The 18,114-nt window shown below is 39.4% G+C and overlaps 1 protein-coding gene across 1 annotated transcript in view; it reads left to right on the top strand.

Moving 5' to 3' along the window:
• Nucleotides 1-18,114, top strand: part of LOC139148141 (uncharacterized) — a 190,109-nt gene that overhangs the window by 59,445 nt on the left and 112,550 nt on the right. Inside the window, exons 35-36 of the mRNA XM_070719450.1 lie at nt 8,134-8,256; nt 10,724-10,846. Coding sequence (XP_070575551.1) covers nt 8,134-8,256; nt 10,724-10,846 — 246 coding nt within the window. The remainder of the gene's footprint in view (nt 1-8,133; nt 8,257-10,723; nt 10,847-18,114) is intronic.

Here is an 18,114-nt window from a genome sequence, read left to right on the forward strand (position 1 = left end):
TTCACCTTCTTGTGAGGGTATCATTGCTTGTGATACTCAATTTATAAGCACAAAAGAATTGACCGTATTAAAGTGAGGATTTCATTTCTGTTTACATTGAATAGTTTATGTGAATCTATAATTATACTATTTTCAAATAATATATGTACATGTGTGAGTGTATTTTAGGGAGGAGGTCATTTTCAAACAGGCGGTACCTCGCGCGGAGTCCGCGGTGTCCCTCTTACCCGCCGGGACGTGAGGTAAAGCAGTTAGCGCCTTTTAATGAGTTCGCATGCATAAATTGTCCCGCGGAAAACCGCACCATTTGGCACGTCATTAAGCTTGTGACATAGTCTTCTGATCTTGCCGACAGTAACGCCGATGTGTGACAAGTCCAGCCAGTGTTCAACTTGTCATACCAGTAATGGCTTTTACCGGGGTCTGAAGAGGTCGACAGCAATTTAGGTTGAGTGACATTAGCGTCTATTGTTGAACGAATCAGATTGCATGCCCTCCTGGGGTCCTGAAACGGTCATCTGGCAGTTCCTAAAACGCGTTCTTAAATTAGAAATCGCGCTCGGGACTTTTCAATGCGTACTGTCTGTCGACGTGACCTAGAAAAATTGCAACACACACGCACACAAAAATGTGCAAAAAAACGTCTGCAACAATGTAGCATTGCCCCAAGGGCATGCGGAAGTCTTATGTAAATATTTTCGGTTACACCAATAAATGTGTACGCCGATTAGAAAGATGCACGCAATTTTAAAACTGTACTATTTTCCAACTGTATAACATCGGGCAGTTGACCATATTTCTAAAATAAAAATGACATCACTGATCACAAGAAACATGATGTGGAAAAGAAAGAGACCATGGTATAACTTGACGTAAAAATGCTGGTAATGTAAGTATGTTTTCTTTCTTATAGCTGAAGGTCTATTTGTTGAACAATATTTAAGTTTTGAAGCAAAAATAAAAACTACAGCTTACGTTAAATATTTTCCCCATTGCGAAACTTTACGTCATGGTTTTAGTAATGCATAAGCTTACCAACTTGATTATGTTACAAACAATAACATGGACAAACATGGGTTATTTATTTGAACATCCGAGATCGGAGCTATCTTTTTCCCTTTCAAAAATTTGAACACAGAAGCTTGTTTGGGTAGCGAGGAACATGTTGTGATAGAACTTAGAAGTATGGTCCCAAGAAAATTTCTCAGAATCGGGAGCGTGCGACGTGTATATAAAAACGACATTCACGAACTTTGAACTTTGAATGTACGTTACATCGGTCCGACAACTCAGGCTCCCGATCCCGTTCATTCTGTTATGTTTCTACACATCCCATGTTATTCAAAGATTCACGGGGTTGTATTTAAATGCCACTAGAATTAATAATGTTGTCAGTTTTCTGTGATCCCGTGAAATCAACCGTGCGTTCTTCGCGTGCCGGTGTGTTGCACTTGCAACAAAGAGAGAGAGAGAAACCCCGATATCCGGATCAGCCAGCGATCTACAACAAATGTTAAAATGGCAATTTCGAAACTTAGCGACATATTTTATTTGGCACAAGACTAGATGCGAACAGACGGTTTTTGACTACGTGTGACGGCGACATCGGGTTTGGGATATAGTTCCTCTGCAATTCAGAGGTCAAGACAGGACAACCCTAGATCTCCTCTGATTGGTCGTAAGATCCGAAAATATCGCGACAAATAGATGTTTTTTGACGGTAGTGTAATTATTAAATATTGTAGTGTTGTACTGTTATGGTAGCGACGTTATTTTTTTAACTTATCAGATACATGGCTGAAATATTAAACCGTGGATATGTTTCCTCAGATTTTGCCGTCGAGCTTCGCGAAAATCCGCCCACTTTGTGCAGATTGCTTTTTAATTAGACAAGTTCTTGTCTCGTTTATTCGGTAAGTTTAACTGGAATTTGGCCTGGCCGCGTAATAACCGTTGGGCCTGGGTTTCAACTGTCTTGTTTCTAGTTCAACACACGGGCCTTGCGAGGCACTGCGTCAGGGGACACGTGAAATCGACTTTTCTCTGTTGAACGTGAGACTGACTGCAGAGAGGGCGTTGAACTCGTCAACCCTGCAACACTAATTTGTATCACTGATGTCTACCACGAAGTCTGCATTAGTGCATTGCCAGTATTTAGAAGTGACATACGTTGAATAGTCTCAATTAATCACTTGTAGCCTACATTCTGTTTAAACGCCCCGACGGATACTGCCTTCATGACAGTCAACATACTGTGAATGCTTCAGCATCCTTCCTCAGAAAAAATATGAATGAAACCCTACAATGATTATCATCTTTGCGTTCAGCTGACCACCCCCCCCCCCTCGCGTTGTCAGGTGGCCTGTCTTCTTCAGCGTATAGGCCTATATTGTTTGGCAATATAACACTTTCACTTGTTTTTGTTCAAAACGGGATAAACGCCGGTCACACCTATAACATCGTTAACAGTTTGTCAAATATCAAATGTGTTAAAGCAACTTATTGACTTCCACACTCCCGTTCGCCACTCTCCCTTTTTAGCGGACTCGTGGGTCCGTCAAACAGCGTACGATCTGATGAGAGTTTTCGCTTCTTTCTTTCCGATTTTCCAAAGACGTCATGTCGACTTTCTCTTCCGTGTTTGAGCGAAACAAACGTCGGCTTCATTCGGAAATGGTCGGCTATTCGTGGGCATAACGTTAGTCCAATGGTAAGCTATACCCGACGTGAACGTCGGAATAATTCGGACTGTAGTCGGGAAAGCAAGGTTGACCTTGAGAGAGATTCCCAGTATACACGTTCGCTGCGCTGATGCGGTACACACTGATAGCAACAAGTCGCCGATTGCATTGTCTGAACCACCGTCGTCTGAACTGTTCGTGCCAGGGCAGTTATTGTTGTTCAGTGAGACGCGTCGGCTTTACCGGAAACGGCAGCATATTGCGGTGGTTGTGCGGGACCCTTCATTGATACTTCAGATTTCGTCACCATTTGTCGTAATATATCAACTAAAAGCAAGTCCCGTTCCGTTGTTATCAGAATATTTAGCTTGCCTTATGTCTGATCGAGAGGAAGCGTGCAAACAATACACTTCCTTTGGTCGTAAGATAGTCTAGAAGGCCGTGTTCGGGTCACTATTTCAGACAGAATAAATATGTATCAGAGCGTATTTGCGAGGGAATCTAAAAAAAACGCACATAGGATTCAGAAACGACCAGGAGCAGACAGAGAAAGACATCGAAAATAAATCAGTACAAAGACGGTGAAGCGTTATTCAACATGATGAAATCAAATGCAAGTTCAGGGAGATATGACACAGAAAAGCCCTTCAAATTGCTTGAAACCTCCGGAAATTGAGCAAAATTCAAATAAAATGCTGAGTGGTACATACCAGAAAGCCATTTTATTGCAAAGTAAAAACGTAGCAAGACTACAGATCGTAGCTGTATGGCATAAATTCCGCAAATGTAGGAATCGGGAGCATGTCAGCGTTCGAATTTTGCCCTGTAATGACATTACCCTGAAAACTGACGTTAAATACTTGTCATAGGCAAAGGATACGTATTAATTGTCTACTGTTGATATCAGTCAGCGGGCAGCATTACACTACAGCATGAGCGATCATGATTTTGATCAGTTTGCCACTGCGGCATTTTGCAGAGCTTGTCAAATTTTATGCATAGAATCAGTAAATTATTGAATGGCTCTCGACCAGATCCGTAAATAAATTCGATTGCAAGGCAGTCAAAAACTACGCTAGCTGGTATGTTAAATTTATCAATCATACTCGGAAACCTACAATGCAAACAACGTAAAAAAAACACTAATTTCCAATTAGAAAATGAAGAATATTTCGAGCTTATTTTGTAAAACACATTTTTTCTGTTTGCTCAACGTTAAAACCTGGAGCATACCTACCTTGTTCTGTAAAATCTTGAATACAGAGCTTCAATCCATTGTTTTGCTTCAGTTAATATTTTATTGAAAATTTTATTTAACATTTTATTGAGCATTTCCGTGAAATGTGGTAGGTAATATATGATCAGTTACGATAGTAATTTGTAGGCGAAAATGTAGAGATTGCAGTAAAATATTGCTACAAGTTTCAACACTTTGACCTTTGATCTTTTGTTTTGAAATTTGAGACCCTTCAACCAGCGTTGAACGTCTGCGGCTAAAAATAACCAGCACGTCCCTCCAACTATCGCACAAAGAAAAAAAATCTGGTTGATTTTCGTAAACTGCAGCACAGCCGTCACCCCTCCCAGCTTTTTAATTCCCGCGGACTTACCGCGGACGTTTTAATGCCGCGGAGATACCTCGATCATTAGAGCAAAAGGGACTAAAATAAAGGTGTGAATGGCCCAACTCCAGCCTGCGGTAATGAGTTCGTCATGAATATTCACGGCACCTGAGGTGCGGTAATCACCGAGGTAAACGGATAAGTGGGATACCCCGGAATCCGCGCGAGGTACCACCTGTTTGAAAATGACCTCCTCCCTTAACCAAGCATAAGATGTCTTAAGGTAGAACGCACCTCGGGGACAGACATTGGGACTCTCAAACTTTTACAATTCTCTTCTGATATACCACATGTGGGGGTTCATTTTAAAGCTCTTGGTGAAAGAAAACTTTTCACCGGCTTAGTTTCTCGAAATTCAAAATTTTTATTTTTTCTCCATAGAGTTAACACAGGGATGGCGGCCATTTTGAATTTCTAATATCGGTAAATCTTGGGTAATTTGTTTCTCTAGTACAAAAATTTGCACGGTGACCCCCTATTTTTATTCTTGATTTTGAAAGAGAATGACTGAAAGATTCCTTGAGGAAAGTTAGAGCAAAAGTTTAAGTCTTTCACTTTCGAGGTGCATATTACCTTAAAGGCCTATTAGCTATACTTTTTTTGCATTTGCTTTTGATGGTTTGAAATCACTTCCCCATCTGGCAAGTCAATAAAATGCGTTATTGATCCAAAATTTTGCCAGCAGCTGTGTAGCCCATAAAAATAATGTTTACAGTATCTATGTTTTCAGGGACCTTCAAATCTTCAATTTCTCAGAAAAATGCATAATTAGACCTGTTATGCTTCGCTGGTTTGATCAAACTGACATGATAGTGAAATATGAACTGGGATATAGATAGCTGTTTACTCTGAAAGCGCATTTTGGTAGTATTGATCAGTCAGCACTAATAATGAGTAATTTCTCTGTCAAACAAAGATCACATCCCTTAGATTTGTCCTAGTAGCCAGTACTAGTGGTAGCCTTGGATAGAGCAGACCATAATATACTGATTGCATATTAAATTTTTGGATTTGAGATTCCAAATGTATTACATGTAACGGGAAGTGCAGCATGTTGTGGTTTAACCTACCGTTCAGTAAGAATGTACAAACAAACCTTGGAAAGGCATTCCTTGACTGTTTTGGCAAGCATTTCCCCGAGAATTTAAAGCGCCACAAAATATTTAACAGACACACCGTAAGTTACAGCTGTGTGAAAAACTATTGCTCAAATTATCAAAAGCGCACATCAACAACATCATCACGGAGATCGAACAGCACTATAAAGCCAACAGAGGGCAATTGTGTGAATATGAGACCCAATTACCCTCTCCAAATGAAGGGAAGTAATTGTATACAAGGCTATCATTGTCAGTTGTGACAACGCTATCAAGTGCACAAAGGACTTATGGACAATATGTTCAAAACAAAGCTTGTAGCAGTAGCACAGAATTATCCAACTATATAGACCCTTTTCATAAGTCTAGCGCCCTCCTGTGGCCACTGTGAATTTGAAGTCAAAGCGAGGCCACTGGGGAAAACCCTCCAGCCCCTGCCCAGTGGCCTCCAGCCCCTGCCCAGGGCTTTCCCCAGTGGCCTCGCTTTGACTTCAAATTCACAGTGGCCACAGGAGGGCACGAGACTTATCAAAGGGTCAATTAATCTCTCTGCATCAATTAAGCAGTTTGAGTTCCTGCAAAGATATATATATGCTTTAAAGAGACACTCCCACTTGGTAACATTTTTAAAGCACATTTTTTTAATGCCAACGGTCGATATTTGACGTGGCGACTGCGCGTGAGATATCGATAAAAACATGTCCTCAAAAAAAGTAAAAGTTTGAATTCCGGTGGCCCACCTAAATTCAGTTTCCGAACATCACAGGTTCGGCACTTTTGCCATTGTCAACTAAGCTATGGTGTACGAGTCTACGCTGATGCTGCTGTACGCCACAGTACCACTCGTGTTGGTGATCGGTCATGCCCGTGGGAGAAAGCTTAATCTTAGTGACTTTGCAAATAAACGAAAAACAATTTTTGCTGATTCCACCAGAATTCGCATAGGTGACTACGACAGTTACATGCGGTTGATACATAGCGGCCGCGCGCGTGGTATGCAGAGACGCACACCACGCGGCGGCCGCTATGTATCGAACCACGTGTAACCGTGTGGCAGACGACAAAATGTAGTCATCAGAGGCGGCTAATATTTTACACGTAAAAAGTGATGTTTATGTGGTATTGGTTAAAAATATAATAAACTCAATTAACTGATTGAGAATAATACAAACGACAAAAACTAAGGAGAAGTTTTAAAAAACTTATCTGAGGTAAAGGCATAATGCTGTATATAAAGTCTTCGCAGTGGGAGGTAAATTAATTGCGTCGTTCGAACTTATTATGGACTCCCTACAATATCGTCAATCAGCACAACAACAAACCTTCGGGGGATTTCGGATCATAATCAGGAACAATCGTAAAACTTCAGATGTGAAAAATACGCTCGTGAAATGACATGTTTTTAGCTCCCATAGCCATATGTATATATGGCAATGGAAGCTATTCTTATAGGCTAGGGAAATGTCTGTATGTCTGTATGTCTGTATGTCTGTATGTCAACATCAAAAACTCCAAAACCGCTGCACATTTCATCTTGATATTTGGTGTGTACATGGATGATGGGCTGTAGATGAGATTTTGTTCAAATGAAGTTGTCATTGCCAAAAATATGCAAATTAGTGCCAAAAAAGGCGTTTTTGGTAAAAAATCTCCTTCTTCATAACCGCTGGTCAGACAGCTTTGATATTTGGTATACAGGTCCCTAGGGATAAGCCAACTTGGATTTGTTCAAATTGTGATGAAATATGCAAATCTGTATTTTTAAGGAATTTTTTTGTCATTTTTGGTCAAAAATTTATTTCATCAAAACCGCTTGTCTGACAGCTTTGATATTTGGTATACAGGTCCCTAGGGATAGCCCAACTTTGATTTGTTCAAATTGTGATGAAATAAGCAATCTGTATTTTAAGGAATTTTTTTGTCATTTTTGTCAAAAATTTATTTCATCAAAACCGCTCGTCTGACAGCTTTGATATTTGGTATACAGGTCCCTAGGGATAGCCCAACTTGGATTTGTTCAAATTATGATGAAATAAGCAAATCTGTATTTTTAAGGAATTTTTTTGTCATTTTTGGTCAAAAATTTATTTCATCAAAACCGCTCGTCTGACAGCTTTGATATTTGGTATACAGGTTCCTACAGATAAACTAAATATGATATACAGAATATATGATGAAATCTGCAATTTTGTATTTTTGGTGCAATTTTTGCCATTTTTGGTCAAAAAATGTGTTTCTCAAAAACTACTTGTCTGATGCCTTTGATATTTGGTATACAGGTTCCTGGGGGTTCTCTTAGTGTGATATAGTGAAATTTGATGAAATCTTCAATTTTTGTATTTTTGGGTCAGCTTTTGCCGTTTTGGTCAAAATATTTTTATCGATATCTCGCGATCCGCGTGCAGTCGCCACGCCAAATATCGACCGTTGGTATTAAAAAATGTGTTTTAAAAATGTTACCAAGTGGAAGTGCCACTTTAAGGTATGTGCAAGTATTTGCATCTGTATGTGTGTGTGTGTGGTGTTACCAAAATTCCATTGTGGAAGAGCAGTACCACATGTGACACCTTTCAAACTATTCTGTTATCTCATCAGTCATTATCATATGAAAAAAAATAAGAAGCTAGCAATAATTATTTTTGAAGATGATCACATATTTTATTCTACTTTATCTGTTTCCTTTACTTTCCTTAATCTTTTCCTGAATTGAATGGCCGATATCAACCCTTCCAGAGAAGAATCCTTGTCTCAACCACCAATGTCAGAATAATGGTTTCTGTATCGGGACGCCAGGGTCATGTACTGACTACACTTGTCAATGTACTGGCTGCTACACAGGACAGTTTTGCGGTACACGTAAGTACTGAATACTGTCTGCAAGTGTTCAACTTGTTAACAAGTTCAATGCTCAGGATTGGCTTAAGAAAATGGCACAAAATACAGTGAATGTGCCAATTGAATTTGGTTTCTTGGAAGATTTTCCGTTATATTTGTGTGCTTGTCGTTAGGTATTTTATGAAGAGCTGTTTGATTAATAGAACATTGAACTGAGTGACTGTGTGAGGTCCCATGATTAACAACTTTGCTTTCTTAAAGTTATTTTACCATGCAGACCAAATATCTACTTTACTATGATTTACAAATATGGAAATGATTGTAATTTCTTCTCAAGGAGCAATGGATATGTTGCATGTGATATTATTTCTGACCTCAAAAACTATTTGAGAGAGAGAGAGAGAGAGAGAGAGAGAGAGAGAATTTAAACCTGGATTTATGCAAACTTCAAGGTGGCTAACACTGATATTGATTATATTGAACGGTTGGTCTGTGGTTTCCTGTATTAAATAACAATTTTTTCACCGAAAAATGAAGCACTTGCCACCTCAGTAGAAGTGTGTTTGTGCACAGCTACCGAAGGCACTCTTCAAGCTACCCAGGGCACTGTTCAAGCACAAACGCTTGGGGATGGCACATCAGGTTATCAAATATGGCGACTCCAGTTTGTCTAAAATCTGTGACAAATTGAACCCATGCACAACCCATGCCCAGTCATTATAATGCCTCAAATTGTATTTGAATCAGAGCATCTCAAGTCTTGTTGATTTTCTATAGATAAAAACTTATAATGTAGCATTCTCATTATCAAATAGACTTGATAAAACATCCAGGCTGATCGTTTTGAATGGTGTGACTTATAAACTGGTTTGAGTACCAACTCGCTACTATCTTTACAAAGCAGCTATACCACATGGCCACACAGTTGAGGCTCAGAGAGCTATAGAAAGTGACGAGGAAAAATCTTCAGATTGATAGATCAGCTTGTAGCTCAATTGCATAAATGTTGGCTGATTTGCATATATTTCTTGCAAAGCAGTGGGATTCTTTGTTCATTCGATCTCTGTAAATTAACACAGTTAAAGGTGGGATTCATCCTGTTATGAGAAGCATGAAAAATCAAGACTTTCTAAATCATTCAGAAATGAGAAAACTTATAACCAAACAGATGACTGCTTTTCATGTCCTATGTTTTACAAGACTGGTTCACTTAATAGCTATGGACCATGGACAGCCTTAGGCAAAACAGTGATGAGCTTGCCTGTACCTTTTACCCAAGTAGTCTGTCTTAAGACTTTTTTAGCAAAGGCTGCTCAGATGGTCCTTGGACTTCTTGCCTCTAGTCTTCTATTTTTGACCCAAGGGCCTATTTTTCCTGGAAGGCCATTATTATGTTGTGCCTGTGGTGTTCAGGCATGGCAACCTGCAGATGTGTGATACTACTAGTTGCTTTTTTCACAGACATAAACTTCTCAGTGTATTCTTTTCAATGTTTCAGTGACATTGCATGTACCAGCTACGTGCAACTGTACCACCATATTAAGTAGAGTATTTATGCAGGATATTGGTGGTAGTAGCAGTCCTTGTGGATGTGATTAGCTTCATACTTTTAATGATGATGTCAACTTTGAACTTTTGTTGCTGTTCAGTCATTGATCATGGGTGTGACTAAGATATGAACCAGTAATTTTCACCTCAAAGCACTACTCATTTGATTATTGATCCATTATTTGCAAGGAGTGAAACTTAATTTAAGCATGTGTTGGCACTAGATTGTCTCATCAGAAAATTTACCCACCAGATTACAAATTTAGTGGAAAACAAAAGGCTATCACACCTCCATAATCCTCTTACAGACTAGAACAAAGGCGATCCCAGGGATCGCAAACAGTGCCTTTAATTTCAGAAAAACTGTTGACCGTGATAAGGTGAATTTACAGTAATGATTTGCCGGAGTTAGTAAACCACAACTCTTTGTCACAGTTAACGTGAAGAAGTTTAAAATGTGGTATAGCACACCATAGATCAGTATCAATATTTTACAAACCTAAACATATTTCTTGATTGATATCAACCGTGTTGTTAGCCACCTTCATAAATGTTTATATTGGGAGACAAATTTTGTTCAAGACTCATTTGAAGCAGTAACATGTTCTCTTTTTACATGTTGGGTGTCCTAATGCAGCACTTTTTTTGCCTGAGCCACAGAAAGGAATTTGCACAGACCATGTTCATTGCTGAAGGCATCTTACCAACCACCGTTGGCTGCACATACTTTTTGTAACAGAGGGATACATAGTGGGTAGCAAAGCCGAATGTTCCCATTTGAACACAAAATAATGCCTTTGTCTGCACCAAGCTCCACCTGTAGTTTTGTGATGTTTCCTGAGCAATGCAATGCAATGCTGTCAGCACTGTTTGCAAGAACACCAGCCATGTGTATCTGATCTGAGTTGTCATTTTCAAAAGTTGTACCCTTCTCCAACAGTATTAAATCCTTGTAACAACAACCAGTGTCAGAATGGTGGTCAGTGTGTTGCTGTACCGGGCTCATGTACCGATTACAGTTGTACATGCAGTCAGTGTTATACTGGACAATTCTGCCAAACTCGTGAGTATAAGATTCACTGTGTAGCTGTCATAACCGTATTTTGTTATTTGATACTGCAGTGGATCTTTTGCCAGAGACAGCATTTTTTGACATTTGGTCTTAATTCAGTGACACCATTTAACACATTACAACTTGTGGATATTTAATTTTGCAGTTTGTTCTCAGAGAGAGGCATACAATGCTCAACAAACTCTTGCCTTTCTAAAGAGTCATGCCAAGCCTTCAAATGTACCAAAGCAAAATATGTAGACAGCACTTTTGCAATGACCATCTTTCAAAACTGCTGACTCCTCCATTGTTGAAAAAACTACTTTCTATTGTTTCAAAATGGTGAAATTAAAAAATGACGTTATCTCCAATATATGCTTAGGTTTTAGGACTGCAGGAAAGTGCAGAATTAATGGTTTGACCTGTGCGCTTGGAGTTTAAGCACCCGTTTTTGAGTGTCTTTTTATCCCTTCTGTTGGATTCTTGTCCATGACGAGGCTGTCTTTCAGCTGCTCTTCTAAATTATGACTTTGCCTCTGAAGATATAAAGTGGGCCTGACCCAATGAAGATGTACATTTTTCATTTCTGGCCTCCTAAAGCCTACCTTTCTGTAACAGCATTAGATGCTAATACTTACTTTTATTTACAAACAACTTGTCATAAAATGATGGGCCAAGTTTCACTACCAGGTCCATGTAAAGCTTACAGCTGTGGATCAGTCAGTGCTCGACTATTCTTTTAGACTTTTGGATATTCTTGAACAAAATTTGCAAAACAGAATCATCAGGTTTGATTTTTAGAACAGCTATAATTTTAGGGCCTTGATATCTTTGTGTGTGTGAATTTTTTTCAGAACTCGATGAAGTTGCCTAGGTCATTTTACAAAAGCTCTTTTACTCAGGACCATTTTTTGTTTTCCAATCTTACAGGGTGATAAAATACACAGTTTTGATAAATCTATGTCTGATATTAGTCCCCTTGGACGAAGTCCGGCGGGGACTTATAGATTGGATGCCGTCCGTCCGTCCGTCCACAGCCATTTCTCAAACACTGCTGAACCAATTTTGTTCAAACTTGGCACAAAGGCATAGCACTACAACCTACAGATGCACATCGATTTATTTTGCGATACGATTCAGTATGGCTGCAAGGTGGCCATATTTTTGCGATTTTTCATGTCTTTGAACCATACTCAAACATCCTTGGGCTGATTCCGTTCAAACTTGGCACAAAGGCATAACACTATGGCCTACAGATGCACATCCATTTATTTTGCAATACGATCCAATATGGCCGCAAGGTGGCCATATTTTTGCGATTTTTCATGTCTTTGAACCATAACTCAAACATTCTTGAACCAATTCTGTTCAAACTTGGCACAAAGGCATAACACTATGGCCTACATATGCATGTCGAATTATACTGCGATACAATGCAATATTATGGGTGTGATGCGGCATTACCGGCAGAGATGGGTCAATTTTATTGAACGTTCCTCAGATAACTTTATTATGCAAGTCACAGGCCTGATGCACCCGTTGCATCAATGTCATTCCACATGCAGCTACCTAGACCACAGCTACCTAGACACCAAAGATTAAAACAAAATGGACAAGTGGGGACTGTATCATCAACGATGACTTATATTAATTCATTTTTCTAGTACAGAGGAGCATGTGTGCAGTTAGTAATCCTTGATCTTCACTTGCTGTATAGGTAAAGTCTTTAATTCAAAGGAGATATAACATTTATCCAACAGAATTAAATGCTTGTACCAACAACCAATGTCAGAATGGTGGTCAGTGTGTTGCTGCACCAGGTTCATGTTCACAGTACAGTTGTTCATGCCCTCAGTGTTACGAAGGACAGTTTTGTCAAACTCGTGAGTATGTGATTTGAATTGCAAAACTCACAGACGCAGTGTGAGGACAATATTCTTAGTTGTGGCTAGCTCTGCATCTGTTAAATACAATGCTTGTTTCTTCTAATTGCCTCACTGAAAAAAATATGCCTGCCCAGTAGTCTCTGCAAATATGAAAAGAAATCCCACTAAATATGGTTCAACAGTTCTTTGGATGATTTAAATTTTTACATTTTTCTTATTGCCACATGCATTGGAATATAATATTGATAACTCAGATGGTTGTTGTGTCTTAAACAGTGAACAGTAGACTCTGTAACCATAGACACTGCCTGCCTGCCCAGTACATGTGCTTGACTGAAAGTATTTTGAGTTCCTGTCTGTAATAGCAATGTGAGTCATTGCAAAGACGTATCACATGAACCAGTACTGCAGTCAAACTGATGAAAGCCAGCTTCTGTTAAATATAATGAATGTTTGGTTGCTTCCGTTTTATTTTGATCACACTCTGCCATAACTGCTAGTAGAATGTACCTAAGTCACAGCATAGTTGGAAGAAGTATAGCCGTATAGCCAATGAGATGAGGACTGGAAACTACAGAACGCTTGTGTTGCAGAGCGCTCGGATTGGCTATGTATGGAGCGTAATCCATGCCAAAATTAACACCTTACATTTTGAGCCAAACTTCATTCGGCTCTCGCCCAATTCGACCCAACTCTGGCCGACTTCATTCGGCTCTCGCCCAATGCGATCCAACTCAGCCGATTTCATTCAGCTCTTGCCCAATGCGACCCAACTCTGGCCGACTTCATTCGGCTCTCGCCCAATGCGACCCAACTCTGGCCGACTTCATTCGGCTCTCGCCCAATGCGACCCAACTCTGGCCGACTTCATTCGGCTTTCGCCAAATTCCTTCCATATTGTCGCCAACCTATCCAACTTTCATGAAACTCAATGCGACTCGTGAAATGCATTCGCTTTGCGCCGCGACTTGTTTGAATCATGCTCCCTAGATTACCTTTGAAGCTCAACTCATTTGATGACTCTGCATTCGTCTTGCTTTTTGAGCTGAACGCATTCGTGTCGGGGGATATTCTGTGTTTTGGGGGGCTTGGTTGGGGCGAACCATTTTTGAAATGGGCCCACAGCATGCAGCATCCGATTCAAATGAAGACACTTTTGAGTTGAAACATACCACACGTGATTTAGAGTCCATTGCATTTACTTTACTTATGTGAAGCTGATTCTATGTTATGTTATCGACTCTGATTTTACTTCCAATTGACCGTGCCAGAATGTGGTTCAGGGCAGCCAACCCATCATTAAAGTGACCAACTTTGCCATACAACACGAGACGTCACAGCGCGTCATAGCGACGTCACATGACTTCATTAATATATTCAGGTGTTTTCTGTCATTGTCCTGGGGGATCCAAATATTCAACCCAAAAGTCTGTTGCGAAAGTCCAGATTTACAGTTCCAACAATTTCTCCCTACCTCCATGGTAGTTGTCACAGTTAAATGCATTTTGTTTGTGTGATGAACACGTCACTCAACTTGTCATGTAATGAGAAAAGGATATCCGCGACACCTACGTCGCTTCAATTTGACCCAACCTGCCTGCTTCTGTTAGATATAATGGAAGCTTGGTTGCAATTGCTGATCAAACTCTGCCATTGCTGCTAGTACAATGTGCCTTAGTCACAGCTTAGTTGGAAAAAAGTATCCTAATTCCGACAACATGAGGACTGGAAACTATAGAAACCTAGTGTGGTATAGTGCTTGTATTTGCTCTGAGCTGGATGTTTTTAAAAGGATATCAAACACTTTCTTTTACACTTTGCTTTTGGCATCTGATTGTGACTACTATGCAATGCAATGGCTAGATACTGAATAAAGTCTGCCTGATACATTTCTCCAACAGCATTAAATGCTTGTACAAACAACCAATGTCAGAATGGTGGTCAGTGTGTTCCTATACAAGGTTCATGTTCACAGTACACTTGTACATGCCAACAGTGTTACGAAGGACAGTTTTGTCAAACTCGTGAGTATGTGATTTGAATTGCAAAACTTGCAGTTTAAGTGTGAGGACAATATTCTTAGTGGCATGAAATTCTGCATCTGTTAAATACATTTCTTGTTTTCTCTAATTGGCTCTTTACAAAAACTATGCCCTGTAGTCTCTGCAAATATGGAAAGAAAACCCATTAAACAAAGTAAGGTTCAACAGTTCTTTGGATGCGATTTAAATTTTTACATTTTTCTTATTGCCTCATGCATTCGGAAATAGAATACTGAATAACTCATAAGCAGTGTTATGTCTTAAACAGTAAACAGTAGAGTCTATAACTAGACACTACCTACCTGCCCAGTACATTTGCTCGACTCACAGTATTTTAATTTCCTGTCTTTATTATAGTAATGTGAGTCATCATTGCAAAGACGTATCACATGAACTAGTACTGCTAGCCTGCTTCTGTTAGATTTAATGGAAGCTCGGTTGCAATTGCTGATCAAACTCTGCCATTACTGTTAGTACAATGTGCCTTAGTCACAGCCTAGTTGGAAATAGTATCCTAATTCCAACAACATGAGGACTGGAAACTATAGAAACCTAGTGTGGTATTGTGCTTGTATTGGCTCTGAGCAGGATGTATTTAAAAGGATGTCAAACACTTTCTTTTACACTTTGCTTTTGGCATCTGATTGTGACTACTATGCAATGCAATGGCTAGATATTGGTTCATAAAGGTTGTTGTGTCTTAAACAGTGAACAGTAGACTCTGTAACCATAGACACTGCCTGCCTGCCCAGTACACGTGCTCATGACTCACAGTATTTTAATTTCCTGTCTGTAATGTGAGTCATTGCAAAGACGTATCACATGAACCAGTACTGCTAGCTTGCTTCTGTTAGATATGATGGATGCTTGGTTGCAATTGCTGATCAAACTCTGCCATTGCTGCTAGTACAATGTGCCTTAGTCACAGCTAAGTTGGAAGAAGTATCCTAAAACCAACAACATGAGGACTGGAAACTATAGAAACCTAGTGTGGTATAGTGCTTGTATTGGCTCTGAGGTGGATGTATTTCAAAGGATATCACACACTTTCTTTTACGCTTTGCTTTTGGCATCTGATTGTGACTACTATGCAATGCAATGGCTAGATATTGATGACATGTTTTCAAAATAAAATCTGCCTGATACATTTCTCCAACAGTATTAAATGCTTGTACAAACAACCAATGTCAGAATGGTGGTCAGTGTGTTCCTATACAAGGTTCATGTACACAGTACACTTGTACATGCCAACAGTGTTACGAAGGACAGTTTTGTCAAACTCGTGAGTATGTGATTTGAATTGCAAAACTTGCAGTTTAAGTGTGAGGACAATATTCTTAGTGGCATGAAATTCTGCATCTGTTAAATACATTTCTTGTTTTCTCTAATTGGCTCTTTACAAAAACTATGCCCTGTAGTCTCTGCAAATATGGAAAGAAAACCCATTAAACAAAGTAAGGTTCAACAGTTCTTTGGATGTGATTTAATTTTTACAGTTTTCTTATTGCCACATGCATTCGGAAATAGAATACTGAATAACTCATAAGCAGTGTTATGTCTTAAACAGTAAACAGTAGAGTCTATAACTAGACACTACCTACCTGCCCAGTACATTTGCTCGACTCACAGTATTTTATGTTCCTGTCTGTATCAAAGCAATGTGAGTCACTGCAAAGACGTACCATATAAACCAGTACTGCTAGCTTGCTTCTGTTAGATATGATAGATGCTTGGTTGCAATTGTTGATCAAACTCTGCCATTACTGCTAATTCAATGTGCCTTAGCAGGGCTCGAAATAATTTTTTCCCCTGGTAGTCCACTTGGGCCACCATTTTCTGAAGTTGGTAACCAGTGACAATGACTGGTAGCCCATGCATATTTGGCTATTTTTCTATGTTCTGCCCATGAAGTGAATTTTCTAGTCATATGATGTGATTATTACATGCTTCATATATCGAAAGTCGCGCGCTCCATACGATTCAATGGTAACTCGAGAATGACGTCGAGGGCCGCATAGTTATCATTTGACTGAACGTGAACTGGAACTATTGTCAACATGACAACTTCGGGATTTAAAAAAGAATAAAATACATGTTTTACATAGGAAATACTGTTTTCACAAATTATGCGAAAAAAAACGACAAAAACGCATAACAGTGATTTAAATATATCAATGTGCCGTTCGATGATTAAAATAATAATTTTTTTCCACAGATTTTTGTATAATAGAAACAATTGAAAGCATATAATTGTTATATGTATGTGACCCAAAAAAATTTTGAGTGAAAATTATGCAAGAGAGCATGTTATAAAAATATCATAGCCAAAAGCAGGGACTATGTAAGCTCGAGGTAGGAGACCATTTGCCCTCCTTATGTCGGGCAAATAGTCACATACCCTCGGGCACATAGTCCCAAGTTTGTGCAATATTATATGATATTGAACATCTTTAATACCCGTTTTACTCTCAGAGTTGAATGCAAATTTTGACAGTCGTCATGATAAAAACACGACCTTCTTACTGTGTCCAGCTGGGTTTGACAGCATTTTAATAGCTCACCCAAAAGTGACAGACCGGACATGGCAAGCCAAGTACTGGCTGAATTTCAGGTGTCAGGCTTTGGTAGTCCGTGTGCACTACCATTTCATGGATTTTGGTAGCCCCAGAGAAAAGTTGGTAGTCAGTGGACGTGGGACTATCGCTAATTCGAGCCCTGCTTAGTAACAGCTTAGTGGAAGAAGTATCCTAATTCCAACAACATGAGGACTGGAAACTATAGAAACCTAGTGTGGTATAGTGCTTGGATTGGCTCTTAGCTTGATGTATTTAAAAGGATATCAAACACTTTCTTTAACACTTTGCTTTGGCATCTCATTGTGACTACTATGCAATGCAATGGCTAGATATTGGTTCATAAAGGTTGTTGTGCCTTAAACAGTGAACAGTAGACTCTGTAACCATAGACACTGCCTGCCTGCCCAGTACACATGCTTGTGACTCACAGTATTTTAATTTCATGTCTGTACTATGGCAATGTGAGTCATTGCGAAGACGTATCACATGAACCAGTACTGCTAGCCTTCTTCTGTTGGATATAATGGAAGCTTGGTTGCAATTTGATTGGCTATATGAGCTAGATGTAATTGAAGGGATAACAAATACTTTCTTTTACTCATTTGTTATTGTGACTGCTATTGCAAAGTAATGCACAATGACTCCATTGCAAACTGCCCAAGTACCATAAATTGTAGGTAAGGCTAAGTAAGAAGAATACTGATGACATGTTTTCAAAATAAAATCTGCCTTATACATTTATCCAACAGCATTAAATGCTTGTACAAACAACCAAT

Source organism: Ptychodera flava, chromosome 13, assembly GCF_041260155.1.
Source record: "Ptychodera flava strain L36383 chromosome 13, AS_Pfla_20210202, whole genome shotgun sequence".
Lineage (NCBI taxonomy): Eukaryota > Metazoa > Hemichordata > Enteropneusta > Ptychoderidae > Ptychodera > Ptychodera flava.